The sequence below is a fragment of the Acanthopagrus latus genome, chromosome 12 (assembly GCF_904848185.1).
Source record: "Acanthopagrus latus isolate v.2019 chromosome 12, fAcaLat1.1, whole genome shotgun sequence".
NCBI classification, from domain to species: Eukaryota; Metazoa; Chordata; class Actinopteri; order Spariformes; family Sparidae; genus Acanthopagrus; species Acanthopagrus latus.
Window position 1 is genome coordinate 718718 of NC_051050.1, and position 14630 is coordinate 733347.

A 14630-nucleotide genomic window follows, 5' to 3' on the forward strand; every position below is an offset into this window, starting at 1 on the left:
GAGAGAAGCAGCGCCGTCTGCTAATAGTGTGTGTGTGTGTGTGTGTGTGAGGCAAGCAGCGCCGTCTGCATGGATTAAAGTTCTCCATCGCTACTACGGATTTCCGTCATTCAAATTTCTCAGAGGCGACTTGTGAGATTGATGTAGATCGTAGGAGAACAAATGTTGGCTGATTTTTATTGACAGATTGTAACACTCTACAGCCAATGGTATCGTTAACAGCGTGTGCACAGCTGACCAATGACAGTGTAGTGACCAACACAGGGCGGGATCTAAACACGGAGCAGAGCTAAAGTTTAGCTGCTTAGCTAGCAAGGACTTGTCAAGCTGCTACATTTTCAATTAGTTTGAGTTTAGTCAACACGTGAGAACTTGTCTGACATGGAGAGTCTCCTGTTGCGTGCTACATGTGTTAAATAACAGCTATAGTCTGGACTTTGTCTGGAGTGTATCTGTGTAAACGGTGTCATTCAGCGTCTCTCCCGCCCCTCTGGCACTGCAAGTTACCATGGTTACAGGAACGCCCTGAAACTTTATAATGATGATCAATAAGAAGTTTTTGGTTAGTTTGACTGTACAAAATCATGAATGTTTCCCGATTGTAGCTCAATGCTGAAATCTTGTATTATAACATAGAACATGTAAAGCCTCAAAGTGTCTTTGATTATTAACAGTATGTTAGTGATGACAGAAAGGTGATACTTTGCCATCAGACTGACAAGAAAAAGTTGCTGTTTGTATGATGTATTTTTCTATTAAACGATAAGAGGCTCACTTTAAACAATGTTATTATCAATAATAATATCTAACGATAATGATGATGAGAAGAAGAAGTAGAAAAATAGCGTACTGAAAAGTTCTGTAGATGGTTGATTCTTTGAAAGAGTAAAACTTGAGAGAAGCTTGGTAAAAAAAAAGGCACAATTTGATTTCACAGATTGAAAATTACATTGAAAAGACAAAAAACATTTTAAGTGTGACAAATCACATATTGGGAATATGACTTGGCTACACCTCGAAAAAACATTTCAGTCAAAAGATTTTTGCTTTAATCCATGCATTTGCTATTTGCAATGCGATACGTCTATACTTCAAGCATTCATGCAATTATTAGGACTATAATTTGACACTTTTTGCCGTGGGGCCAAAATGTGCATCAATTTGAATCTGTATGTTGAGAAGCACTGTGTGTGTGTGTCTGTGTGTGAGAGAGAGAGAGAGAGAGAAGGAGAGCCATCTAATTGCAACGATATATGGCTCAAGCATTCGCAAATCCACTTACATAAGCAAACATCTAGCTTTTGTCTTAAATGTGAATGTGTAAAATCAGCAAAGACTTTTAAGTAGTCATGGGTGTCTACTGGCTTCAGCCCTGATTGGCTGTGATGAAAACAGCTGGCCACGCTACTTTTCCTCCCTTGTCAGGTACGATGCTATGACAAGTGTTGAAGTTAATGTGGCCGGCTTGCTGATACATTTCTATACTTCTCTGTCAAAGCTACACTCAAACATTGAGAGACTGATGTAAAGGTGTTTAGTCTCTCAAACTCAAAGTTCTCAAGCCTTATCAGTTGCTATTTTGGTACTGTGCATGTGCAACTCTCTCAAGAGATGTGAAAGAAGCGTGATATCTCACGCCTGAGTTTCTTCCATTATCAGCGCCAGAAAAAATGACTTGTCTAATTCAGGATGTTGCTTAACATTGATTAAGATTAGATTTTAGGTTTTAACATCTTCTGCATGTAGTCTCATTAGTCTTATGATTTGCTCCTCTTTACAGTTCCCTGTTTTTCCAAACTTGACACATGTGGAGCAAAAAAAAAAATAACAGAAAGACTTTTTTTAAACAGGTTCACCAGCAGTTAAAAACTGTATATAAATGCTAATTTTGGTATAAAAAAGTGGTATAAGAGTCATTAAATGTGTCATTAAATTATTGTTGATCTTAATCAACAATCGACAGATATGCAGCAGCATGTGTGAAAGAGGGTGCAGACATATATGTGCCGCTGTCATATTTTCCTCATAGTTTGTTGATGTTTGACTCACCACACGAGAGAAGGGCGCTTTGCTGATCAGAAGATCTGTGCTCTTCTGGAACTTGCGGATCTCCATTAAGGCCTTGGTTCCTGGTCTAAACCTTCTCTTCCGGGGAGATGCAAGGGGCTCCTCTGGAAAACAGATACACAGTGTTCGACTGGTTGTTGTGATGGAAGGACAGGTCAGATTTCCTCTCAAGGAATAAGGACACTAACTGACAAAGAGGCCAAATACTCTATCACTATACAATACCACATGGACATTCTTTCGCACAGGTGTGATATATGAGTTTTAGTTGGAATATGAACATTTTTAAATGATTTGAAGCAGTGACTTACTTCTTTGACTGTATTAGATCATTTGCTAAAATGTCAGCAGTGTCCAACATTTTTTGGTCTATTTGCCAATGGATGGTAAGGTGAGACACTTGCCAACCTGCAGATTTGTCAGCTGGACAAACAACCTGAGATGCAATGTCTCGTTGAATGTAATCTGCCACTTCTCTTAGATTTTCTCTACTCCACCTCTACCCTTCACAAAATTCTCTGTGGTACAAGTGTCAACGAAGTAAGATTTATTTATTTGTTATTCACACCGCGACAGTGAGGGTTGATCAAAGAATTGTGACACAAGTATTAGCAGTCCTATGCTTCATGATGACACCTGTGTGCAAGTCAGTGCGTCAACCTATGGAGTGCAGTGTTTGAGTTTATAGTGATATAGGTATATTTCAGCAACCTAACCTAACCAGCTATGACAACCCCTCTACTTGAAACCTTGATTCCACTGGACACGTCTCTGTGACCGTGTGTGCTATGCAGTTTTGATCGGTCCTCCACCTGGCTTCATATCCCACTGGCTACGTTTAAGGTGGTCAAATTCCGGCTGTGACAGCCAATGGGGTGCAGACGTGCCCAGTGGAATCTGGCAGAGGGCCGTTCTCACTTGAAACTCCGCTCAGTCTTGTCTTCTGGGGTGTGAGCCTAGAGGTCCCTGGGGCCGGCTGTGGAGGGCGACGTTGAGGAGGTTTGCCCTTCCTGCGGTCTGCACCCGTGCTACGACGCATCCTCCAACTGACAGGTCAGGAAGATGAATAATACTGCAGCCAAGGTTCAACTGTGAAAGATGGGGACATTACATGTGTTATTCAGTCTAAATATAAATCTTCCAGCCATCTCTTTAAAATATTTATTTATCATTTTCTATAATTCTACAAGGCACAACCAATTAAAAGGAGAGATATCAACTTCAGGTACGTTATATACTGGATAATTAACGGAATATTCTGTATATCTATTTACTGATGCACAATAAAAACTTATATCAGCAGTTTCAGTCTTCTTTACATAATCTAATTCCTAAAACTGAACACAACATATGAAGTCAGAGAGTGTGGCCTTAGTTAGTGATAGTGGTACCTTGGAGACACAGTAGACATTTGAGAGATCACGAAAATACCTGTGAAGATGCAACCCACTGCGAGACAATAGGTTAAACATTAAAATTCATGTGTGTTCATGCTGCTGAGAGGACGGACGGTAAACTCTAACGGTCTATCTCCCAGGAGCACGGCTGCAGCGGCGTCACTGCTCTAAGTTACCTCGTTCTTCACGTTAGGTCCTTGGTCGCTTTAACAGAGGTGTTTTACTTTTACAGCTTCAAAATAAGTTGTTCTTTTTATAGGTTTTCTTACCCAAAAAGGACCTGTAAACGTACCTGTTAAGTTGAACAAATATCCAGTGTTTAACACAAATGAATGAAGTCGTCGACCTCCGCCGTACAGTCTCCACACTAAACAGCAGCAGCAAGTGAAATTCAAACGACGCCCCAACATCTGCTCAACCAATCAGCTTGGAACAACTGGGCGGGCCAAGCTCTTAGGGAGCGTTTGGTTAGAAACATCCAAACAATCTAGACGGACGGGAATGTCAGCCGTCCGGATAGTTTGGATGTTCTGTAAAACAATTCCAAGCAAAACTCATTTTATATGAACGTATATATATATATATATATATATATATATATATATATATATATATATATATATATATATATACAGTCATGGAAAAAATTATTAGACCACCCTTGTTTTCTTCAATTTCTTGTTCATTTTAATGCCTGGTTCAACTAAAGGTACATTTGTTTGGACAAATATAATGATAACAACAAAAATAGCTCGTAAGAGTTTAATTTAAGAGCTGATATCTAGCCATTTTCCATGGTTTTCTTGATAGTAACCAAAATCACTTAAGTTCTTACATCAATAGCTATGGCACTGTACTGCCAAAAACACTGCTTTTAAGCATTCCATGTTTTCTTTTCTGTTTGCTTTAAACACATGATACACACAGGAGTTAGTACTTGATTGCGTAACCATTGTTTTTGATGACTGAAGCCATGCGTCTTGGCATGCTCTCCACCAGCTTCTGACATTGTTCTGCTGTCACAGCAGCCCATTCCTGTTGCACAAATTCAAACAAATTTCGTGCTCTCTCCAGCTTCTGTACGTTAGCTGGAGTGGGCATCAACTCAAAATTGGATTCATCACTGAAGAGAACCTTAGCCCAATCATCAACAGTCCAATCCTTGTGATCCCTAGCAAAGAGTAACCGGGCCTTCCTGTGCCTTTCGTTGATGAAGGGCTTCTTCCGTGCTCTGTGTGACTTCAGACCAGCTTCAACAAGTCGGTTTCGAACTGTCCTTGCCGAACAAGTCACATTTCTCGACAGTGCCCACTCATTTTGAAGGTCCCTGGAGGTCTGACGACGATTCCTGACACAGGAACGGACGAGTGCACGGTCATCTCGTGGGGTAGAGAGACGTTTCCTGCCGCGGCCAGGTAGCAATTTGGTAGTGCCGTGTTCGGCTTGTTTTTTCTTGTTGTAATGAACAGCTGTCTTGGAGATCTTTAGTTTTTTTGCTACCTGTCTCTCACTCATGCCAATTTCCAGCAGTGCCAAGATGGCTGCCTTTGTGGCTTCACATAATTCTTTTGTTTTAGGCATTATGTGAGAGCTGACAACTTCTGAGTTGTGCTATGGCTTGAATGTAAGCAGGAAACCACTCTAAGCCTTTGCATGTGCAGTGCTGCTTATGACATGAAATGGCCTCTTATATACCCTGGGAATACAATTAAGATTAAGAATGTCAAATAGGACATAAAGTATTATGTGATCAGCTGCATTTTTTGTCGTGTTCATTGTATTATACCTTTACTGGTACCAGGTATTAAAATGAACAAGAAATTGAAGAAAACAAGGGTGGTCTAATAATTTTTTCCATGACTGTATATACATGCATATTCATATATATGTATGTATGTATGAATATGTATGTATGAAGATTTATATTTAACCTTAATAACACATGTAATATCCCCATCTTTCACAGTATATACCTGTTATATTTATCATATACATATGTCTATGTATAGTATATTATATTTATTTTATATCTTTATATGGGTGTCAGGTACTTTGGTGCTTATTCTTTCTTGATCCTGTATATGTGTGTAACAGTGCTGTGTGTGACATGGAGCTTCAATTTCCCTGAGGGAACCTCCCAAAAGGATTGATAAAGTCGTTTAAGTCTAAATGTAGCAGTGTGTGTGTGTGTGTGTGTGTGTGTGTGTGTGTGTGTGTGTGTGTGTGTGTGTGTGTGTGTGATTTTAGATTGATTAACGTTTATACTGTTTAAGAGGAAGACTTTGTATTTGTTTCATACAATTATTATCAGTACAATGTAGTGGAAATTGTTATCTGAGTATCTGGAACATGCAAAACAACATCCAAACTACACACATATATGTGTCATACTTTGGGAAGACATGTTTTAGAACCAAGTAGACAGAAAAATGAAAGCTGCAGTAAAGCCAAAGTGTTTCGGCCCCTCAGATGCAGTCACCAAAAAACTTGCAGGCACTGATCATCTAACAAACACAAGCCTTTATTACGATAGTACTTCATTGACAGTCAATCCACCAGCAAAGTATTGGTTCCTAATCCTGTCATTCTTTTCCTTGAATACACTAATGCATTACAACATGTTTTTTATTCCAGCTGTAGCATTTGATTGTATTTTACTCAGTATCCATGATCTGAACAGATTCATCAACCACATCCAGAGAGAGCAGGGTCACGGATTTGGTCAGGACAGCTGTGGTGCCAGGTTTATACCTGTACTGTCCCTCTCTGAGAAAAAGACAGACAAGGAGAAAAATCTTATTTGTTTTACTTAACAAAATTATGAAGAGTCACATTCAATTCTTTCTACTCTCAAAAGGGCACTTTGTAGTTTTAGAGAGGGTTAGAGATTTGAATTCAGAATTCTAACATTCACAACATTAATGAGGTAATGATGATCTGAGGTAATGATGATCTCAAACATATATAGTATTTAGTGAGCACTCTCTAAGGCCCTGTCCACACGTAAAGCTTTCGCTACGCTTTTCTAATTCTAATGTATTTAATCTGTTTGGTTTTCAGAAACATAAAGATATATTAGTCACTCAAGAGGATCTTGGTGCATCTCCTTTTCTCTCTGCCATTTTGAATTCATCATGCCATATATCTAAAAAAAAAAATATCAAAATGACATTGAGATGATACTTAAATGGAATTGTGGACAGGACAAATCTGATAAATCTCCTCAAAGATACCCATTTAATGGCTCACCTTTTTCCCTTTGTCGTAGGCTTGTCGTAGCCTCGCAGGTACTCCACTCCAGCTGCTGTAATAACACACAAGTCCACGTTGCTGCCCGAACCCAGGTCACAGAATATCCCTGCAGCAATAGCATCTTGTACAAGTTGCTTTGCCTCTTTCAGCTGAAAATAAGACAGCAGGAGGAGAAAAACAGAATGTTTCTTAGGCAGCTCATTAGAAGAGACAGAGATAGAAGAGCGCAGGACTACTTAAAACTACGGTAAGTAACAACACAACAAGATGCAATCCATCCTCTGCTGGTTATGTTGGAAGGCAAAACAAATGATATTATGGTGTATAGATTAATTTTCTCTTTTCTCTATACAGTTTATCTGCAGTCATCTAACAATTATGTTTGATGACAAAAAACATTTTTGGTAAGTAAAAGGGTTTATATCACTTCAACATTTTTCTGTGTCCTCGTATAAGTAGCAGGTTTTTCATTTCACCTTCCATTAAAGGAAATGAATCAGTCTCACCTCCATGTTTGGTCTGAATCTGTCCTCAAATACAGAGACAGCAGCTGCAGCTCCAGAGCCTGAAACCGGAAGCAAATGTTATTCTTAAACATTTTGCATCTCCATTTTTTTGTATTCTGTCCAATGTTTGGTTGTGTTTTAAAGCATGGTCCTGAGAGAGACTGCAGCTGTATTTCTATGGTAGAAATAACTACCTTGAAACTTCAACTAAGAAAAAGTTTCACCATTCAAACATCTGCCCCTATGGAGAACAGAAACTGGCAAAACAAAAAAAAATTCAGAAATAAATAAAGGCTCAAAGAATAAAACAATATGCCATTAAATGCACCAAAATAACATTAAACATAAGTGTAGGTGTGTAGTGTAGCTTGTGTAAGGAATGGATATTTATGTTTTAATTTGCATCTGTACATTCATTTCTGTACATAAATACTAAGTGTGTCACATTTTACATTTGAAATTCAAAAAATTGATCCAAATGAGCCTTCAGTTGAAATGAAATGGTGTATGGATGAGTGAGACTGAGTTCGCCAAGCTCCAAGTGTTGTTTCTTATAGTTTCTCTGCTGAGCATCTCTGTTGCATTTCGGGGTCATTTATCTCTGTAGATGTATCTATGTTTCTCTCCTCTTGTCACATCGCGGTGAGGGGCGTCCTGTCTTGGGTTTTTGTCTTGTGAATTTCATGTTTTATTTTGAAAAGTAACTCTCCTCTCGTTTCAGTTCACTTGCCCTTCCTCTTGTGTCCCTGGTCTGATGTCATCCCTAATCCTTGATTGTTTTCACCTGTGTTCCCCTCCCACATGTGTATAAAGTCCTTGTCTTCCCCTGTCTGCATCACCAAAGTATTTTGTCCTCTGTCGTGTACTGAAGCCCTGTATCACAGTCTTGCCTTTGCCACAAATTAAGTATTTTCAAGTTTTATTTTCTGTATTGTTCCTCTCTTGCAGAATGAATTTGATTTGTAATTTTTCTGGTTAGAGTTTTGAATTACATTATCAATGTTTGATAGTCTTTTGTTTTCCTCCTTGTGGAGCGTTTTCTGTTGTACCTTTTACAGTGTTTAGAGTAGAAAGTTTCATAGCCTGTGTGCTGACCTCTTCGGCGTGATTTTGTTCTTCTGATCAAGTTTCATAGCTATAAGATTTTAGCTCAGAGTAGGATTCCTCCTTTGGGAACACTTTTCGTTCTTTGTGTTTTATGTTTGTGCGTTCCGTTTGTCTCATAGCAGTTCATAGCCTTTTGCTTTGTCATTCTTGCTGAAGAGTTGCAATCAGTCAATAAAACCTGACATTACTTTTGCCATTCTGCATCTGAGTCCTCTCTCCTTGTCCGAGCCTGACATCTCTGTTGTCTAGAATTGTGGGAAACACACTTAAAAAAATCTGCGAGAGGTCTCTCATTTAGACACCCCTACTATTTTACCATGGTTCTGTTCCTGCTGGTCACCACATAGGAAATGATACTGTACATTTAAAAACATTTATACATACCCATGGTGAGGAAAGGCAGTTTGTCATATGAGCCATGTGGGTAAACACTATACAAATGAGCTCCAGTTGCATCAACTCCTCCAACAATCAGAGATGAACCCACATGACCCTGGTACCTGGAAAAACCAGACACACATCACTACAAAATCCTGCATTCTCTCATTCAGAGTGCAGGTTATGGAAGAATCCAGCCTGGATATGTGTAGATGTTCATGAACAAAGAAACCGTTGGGAAACAATGGATTTAGGAGACGTGAAAATTAAGATTTGATTAACATGAGACCATGAGTGATTTTGGGTTTATATCCTCTGTTACCCTCACCTGAATAGCATCTGTTTCAGCTGTCGGGTTACCATGGCAACAAGGGGGGGTCGCCCAGTATTGAGGGTGTGGAGTTCAACGTTGGATGCCATGATCTGTGTGGTGATCTCTGCATCTGCAGCCACACCAGCCCCACAGCAGCTAGAGAACATACAGGAGTTTATCAAGTATAATAATTTTTATATATAGTATAATACATTTTTTTTTATATTTTTGCTTGGTCTTAGAGTAGAATAGAATAGAAAGCTTTTATTGTCATTGCACAGAATACAACAATAAAGTAAGGAGCACTACTCTAAGCCACAAATATGAGTATAAAAATATATAAAAAGCATAAAAACTCAAAGAAATATAAACACCTAGTAAATAAACATCTACAGCTGAATAATGGGTAGACGCTCTCAACTCTGTGTGGGATCAGCTGTTACAATTCCAGGTTTTGACAATGATGGCTAAACAGACCGTGGTCATCATCACTTTGCTTCATAAAGTTCGATCACAATGATCTTGTTAACTTATCTTGCTGTCATACTAACATTACTGTTTCATAAGCTTATAAATTAAAAAAACACTATAAAACCTCTAAAAGACTTTGTTCACTCTTTATATGAATAAAAATTCAGTCCTGAAGGGGGACACCAAAAGTAACACTCTGCTACAGAACAACAGACCTATCTTGCTTTTCCAGCTTCTGTCTCTCATATTCCAGTAGTTGCAGACACTTGTCCATTTTAATGTGACTTGCAAATCAACTGGCTGATATAAAAAGTGACCTGTAATTCAGTGCAGAAAAAGACTGGTGATGATTATGAATATATTTTGAAATGGCGCCGCTTAGCTTGGTTGGTAGCGTGCGGGACCCATGTGCCGAGGCTCTGCAGCGGACCCGGGTTTGACTTCTGGCGAGGGTCCCTTTGCTGCATGTCACTCCCTCTCTCTTACCCTGTTTCCTGTCACACTCTTCAGCTTTCCTATCAATAAGGCCAGAATAGGCCAAAAATTTAATGAATAAATAAATGTATTTTGATTGCAATCAGGCAACGAGGTAAACAAATATCTAACATGTTCTTTGTTTGAGCGTCTAATAGGATGTCAGCTACGCACAACACATAAAGAGTCCCACACATGTACACACCTGCATCATTTGCCACCTTGTTGAGAGCTATAAGGGTACAAGGGCCATTATTAATATGATTGAAATCACATAGTTGTGTTTACATTGGTATAATATCATGTAATATATATTCTGTAATTAAACGGTTTGGCCGTTACAGAAATGATCTGCACTGCCTGGCGCTTTTTCTGGGGGCTTGGGCGGCCCATATGACTCTGTGAGCAGTTTAGGAGGATTCTGACTAGATCTCACATTCCCAGATAATCTGTGCCAAACAGCATGTTTATTTATTTATTGTCATGTCATGTCATTGTCCGAACCGCTAATCCCTTTCCACGGGGTTGCGGGGTGTTGCTGCTGGAGCCAATCCCAGCCTTGTCTCAGGGCGAGGGCAGGGTACTCCCTGGATAAGTCGCCAGCTCCCTCACTAGTGAGCAATGTGGGGTTCAGTGTCTCGCTCAAGGACACTTCGACATGCAGCTCAGCACTGCCCGGAGCTGGGATTTGAACCAGTGACCTTCCGATCACCAGTTGACCCGCTCTACCCGCTGAGCTACAGCCGCCCATTTCTTTCTTTCTTTCTTTCTTTCTTTCTTTCTTTCCTTTTCTGGCTTTATTGACAGGATAGCTGAAGAGTGTGACAGGAAACAGGGTTAGAGAGGGGGAGTGACACGCAGCACAGGGACCCGGGCCGGGAGTCAAAACCAGGTCCGCTTCAGAGCCTCAGCACATGGGTTGCGTGCTACCAATCGAGCTAAGCAGCGCCCCCGAACAGCATGTTTTGAACGGGCACCTTACTAGTATATGTACTAAAAACACCTTGAACCAATCTATGAAAAAAATTAAATTCTGTCTGATACAAAGTCCATATTGAATACTTTGAGTGACAGAGAAAATAATGGGCGAGGACAAAGTCAGGGAACTCTGTGGAACTCGGGTTTTACTCACTAGATCTTTGGTGCGATGTAATGAATCTTCATGCAGTTTTTGTCAGCCACCACCATGTCGTCTGTAGCTCTGGTGTCTGCTCCCAAGATCACACCATCCTGACAGAGGGACAGGAATTCACATCACACCTGGCTGATGTCAGCCCGTTCACTTCCTGAACACTACAACAACTTCCTGGTTTATTACAGACACGCATGGCAGCCAGGAAGCTAGGTAGTTAACTGTCATGTACCTTTTTGGATTTTGTCAAGTCTGTATGTGTCTCTCAGTCATAACAGTGAAGGCAGACACTCACCTTGTAAACAATCCCAGCAATGGTGGTCCCTGTCTTTCTGGCACCGGGGGCTTTGTAGCCAAGCTCTGACAAACTGGACTCCAACACTGCATTCCTGGAGATGATGAAGATGAAACCAACAGGCAGAGAAAATGAGTGCCCTGTCTCTTACTGTCCTGCCAACATCCCATAACTATTCTGTGTACTGCCCAGTAAAGGGGTTACACTATATTCACACAAAATAAAGTTGTCAGATTTTGGTGCTTTAGTGATGCATGGAAAAACTGACCTAAACTAACTAATCTATTTGGCAATAACAGACTAAAATGAATGCAGAGTCTGTTAGAGTCTGTTACAGGTATGAAGCTAACACAAAATATAAGCTGTTGTTGAGCAATTTTTAACCATCGTGCTCGTGGTGAGGTCTCATATTTAAAGGATGAGCATGTCAACATTGTTCCCGGAGAAAATTTAATGCATCAGCCGGTTTCCACAATACAGCCAAATACTATGAGTGTGACAAATCATCTTGTAGTATTTGTCATTTCAATTTCATGATGATACTGTACAGTTGATATCCAATGTCCAATGGTGACAGATGACTGTTTGTGTGTGTGGATGGAAATAAAACATGTATGCAATAGATACATACTCAGCATCCCAAAGTTATTATCTTGAATTCCTTGAATTCAACATAATAATCTTGAATAGTTGAATTCCTATGTTACTACCTAACTAATATCTTCGGCTCTACTTTTACTCCTTAATTACCCAGGACTTTACTGTAATTCCCAATAATTGTGCTACTGTAACTTGTCGTTATATTGATTTAACTGATTTGTTTTGGCAGTTTCTTATATTAGCATATTATATTTTTTATATATATATCTTGTTTTATTTTATCGTCACTATTTTAGGCCTACAGTGCTTCTTATATACTTCAAAAGTAAAAAATGCGAAGCCTACACACAGAGTTGTATCTGTACAAGCAACTGCACTGAAATGATTAATTGAATGAACTTGAGTTAAGATTATTGTGTTGTTATGCTCAAGCCCAAGGGTTGATTGTTGTATGTGGCTGAGGGTAAAAAGACGAAAGACTTGTAAATCTAGGCTGCCTCTGTGTTTCATTCATTATCAAAAGAGGCTTGATCTAGAACAGGGGTGTCAAACTGATCCAGTAAAGGGCCATGTGGCTGCAGGTTTTCATTCCAACCAAGCAAGAACACACCTGATCCAAATCAGGTGTGTTCTTGCTTGGTTGGCTGATTGGTTGGCTGATCCAAATCAGGCGTGTTCTTGCTTGGTTGGAATGAAAACCTGCAGCCACATGGCCCTTTACTGGATCAGTTTGACACCCCTGATCTAGAATAATCTAGACTTTCTAGATTTTCCTTCATTATAAGATACAGTCATGTGTGGTAGCTATAGACAGTTTTCTTGACGAGGGACGGGAGCAGTAAAAGTTGCTGACCCCTGACCTAACCTCACTCTGTAACACAAACACTTACCTGAAGTCAGATTCACAGTAAAGCTGTGGTGACATGTAGGTGTCTACAGGACACAAAGATTGATCACTCAACTTTATCAGCTCAGTAGAGAGCAAGACAGAGAAACACATCCCAGAATCTGAACATTACAGCATTTCCTTGTCCTCCATTTTAGCCTCAGTAACAACAGACAATAGAAATATTTACCTGCGGCTGTTTTCGAAGCAGAAACCTCCAGTCTGTAGTTCACAGGGCTTCGAACTGTGGAGCATGTTCAGTGTGAACACAGAAGACTTGAAGATGAAGCTGAGAGCTGATCCTGAGCTCAACAGAAGTGTTGGAAGCGTCGTCAGCGTGTCAGGCTTCGTGTCAGCACTTCTCCTGGGTTTGTGCTTTTACTTTCACTTCTTCAGCACAAGCCAAGCCTTCCATCTCTCCACTGTAAAAAGTATCTACTCTGACCAGATATTTTTTTCCCCTGGGTTTGAAACAGTGACTTTCTGAACCACAAAGCCCAGAGGCGCTGTCAGAGGACTGAAGAAATTCCACTTTACTGAGATATGCATGAGAGAAAACCCACATATTTTTTTGCGTTGTGAGCGACTAAATGCTGAATCATGTTCACTGATATATCTTGCAGTGTATTAAAGTTTGTTACTGTGGAGGCCTAAAATGTCTGCTCAGGTGACACATAGAGGTCAAAACAAACAAGTTTCAAGTTTACACCTTACTGTGCAGATCGGAACAAAGTTTTGTTGCCGTTGGCTTGGCATAGTACAGGATAAAAAACAACAGCAAAAATAATTAAATAAAAAGTGTAAGCATAAATACTATAGGGTGCTCTTTTTTGTTTTTTAGGAATTTTATAGGGATGTACCACAAAGTCATATGAGTGGGTAAAGGAGGTGGGTTGAGCCTTTAGCCTGGGTTTGCAGTGGGCTTGTTCGAGATGAATGCGCCTTGCCTGAAAGCAGGTGAGAGCAGGTGGTCTTGTCAGTTTCGCAGCAGCCTTTAGTCTGCACAGGACTCCACAGGAACTCTCACATCCAGTTAGATCTGATTCTCATTTAATAAAATGTTATCAAAACCACATAACAGTTTGTTCAGAGTCTCCTTAGAGAAGAGAAAAGAGGAGAGAGGAGGCTTGCCAGAGGAGCTACGTGCGAGGATGGATGCACAGGTGTGTCCTTTACGGAAGTCTTTTTGGCACTGTCAGCCCGATGGCAGCTGACAGCCAGGAGCAGTAAAAGACCACAAGAGAGGCGGAAGAAGTGGGTGTTGGATCCATAATAACATAACTCAGGGGGAAGGGAAGGAAAAAGTGTCACAAGTAATGCAAAAGTATTACAAGGGAATGCAAAACATGGTCCTGAAAGAATTCTTGCCATGACCCTCAGGGGGCTCCATAAATTATTTCCAATGCTTGAAATTAACATTGCAGTTTTACTTTTTTCAACAATTCTTTTCTGTATTCTATGGTCCCGTCTTATAGAGGGAACGAACTTCTGCTCCAACCTGAAACACTTAGAGTTGCTTTGAGCATTGCCGCCTTTGCAAAATTTACTTGAAAGGTTCAAATTTCACATTGATTATTGCATTTAAAATAAGGTTACTTCATTACCCCTTGTGATCTTATGGGCCCTAAAGTGGAGGCCACAGGCTCAAAGGGGGGAAGGTTCCTCTTCTCAAAAATCAACATAACAGCAATAGGATAAATTGATGGGTTTTGGTATAAGAAGAACCTGAAGCAGTTTTAGTCCGGTTATATA

The 14630-nt window shown here is 40.0% G+C and overlaps 2 protein-coding genes across 2 annotated transcripts in view; both read right to left on the bottom strand.

Moving 5' to 3' along the window:
• Nucleotides 1-3911, bottom strand: part of LOC119029469 (histone H3.3) — a 12902-nt gene extending 8991 nt beyond the window's left edge. The window contains exons 1-3 of the mRNA XM_037116291.1: nucleotides 3757-3911; nucleotides 2986-3156; nucleotides 2050-2171 (exon numbers count right to left, since the gene is read on the bottom strand). Coding sequence (XP_036972186.1) covers nucleotides 2050-2171; nucleotides 2986-3106 — 243 coding nt within the window. The 5' untranslated portion in view covers nucleotides 3107-3156; nucleotides 3757-3911. The remainder of the gene's footprint in view (nucleotides 1-2049; nucleotides 2172-2985; nucleotides 3157-3756) is intronic.
• Nucleotides 3912-5964: 2053 nt separating this feature from the next.
• Nucleotides 5965-14344, bottom strand: psmb10 (proteasome 20S subunit beta 10). The gene is made up of 8 exons (XM_037117231.1): nucleotides 13069-14344; nucleotides 11393-11486; nucleotides 11098-11195; nucleotides 9036-9176; nucleotides 8714-8829; nucleotides 7223-7281; nucleotides 6714-6865; nucleotides 5965-6230 (listed from the first exon to the last, which is right to left on the bottom strand). The coding sequence occupies exons 1-8, from the start codon at nucleotides 13131-13133 to the stop codon at nucleotides 6119-6121; spliced, it is 837 nt and encodes a 278-aa protein (XP_036973126.1). The 5' UTR covers nucleotides 13134-14344; the 3' UTR covers nucleotides 5965-6118.
• Between the last annotated feature and the right edge of the window lie 286 nt (nucleotides 14345-14630).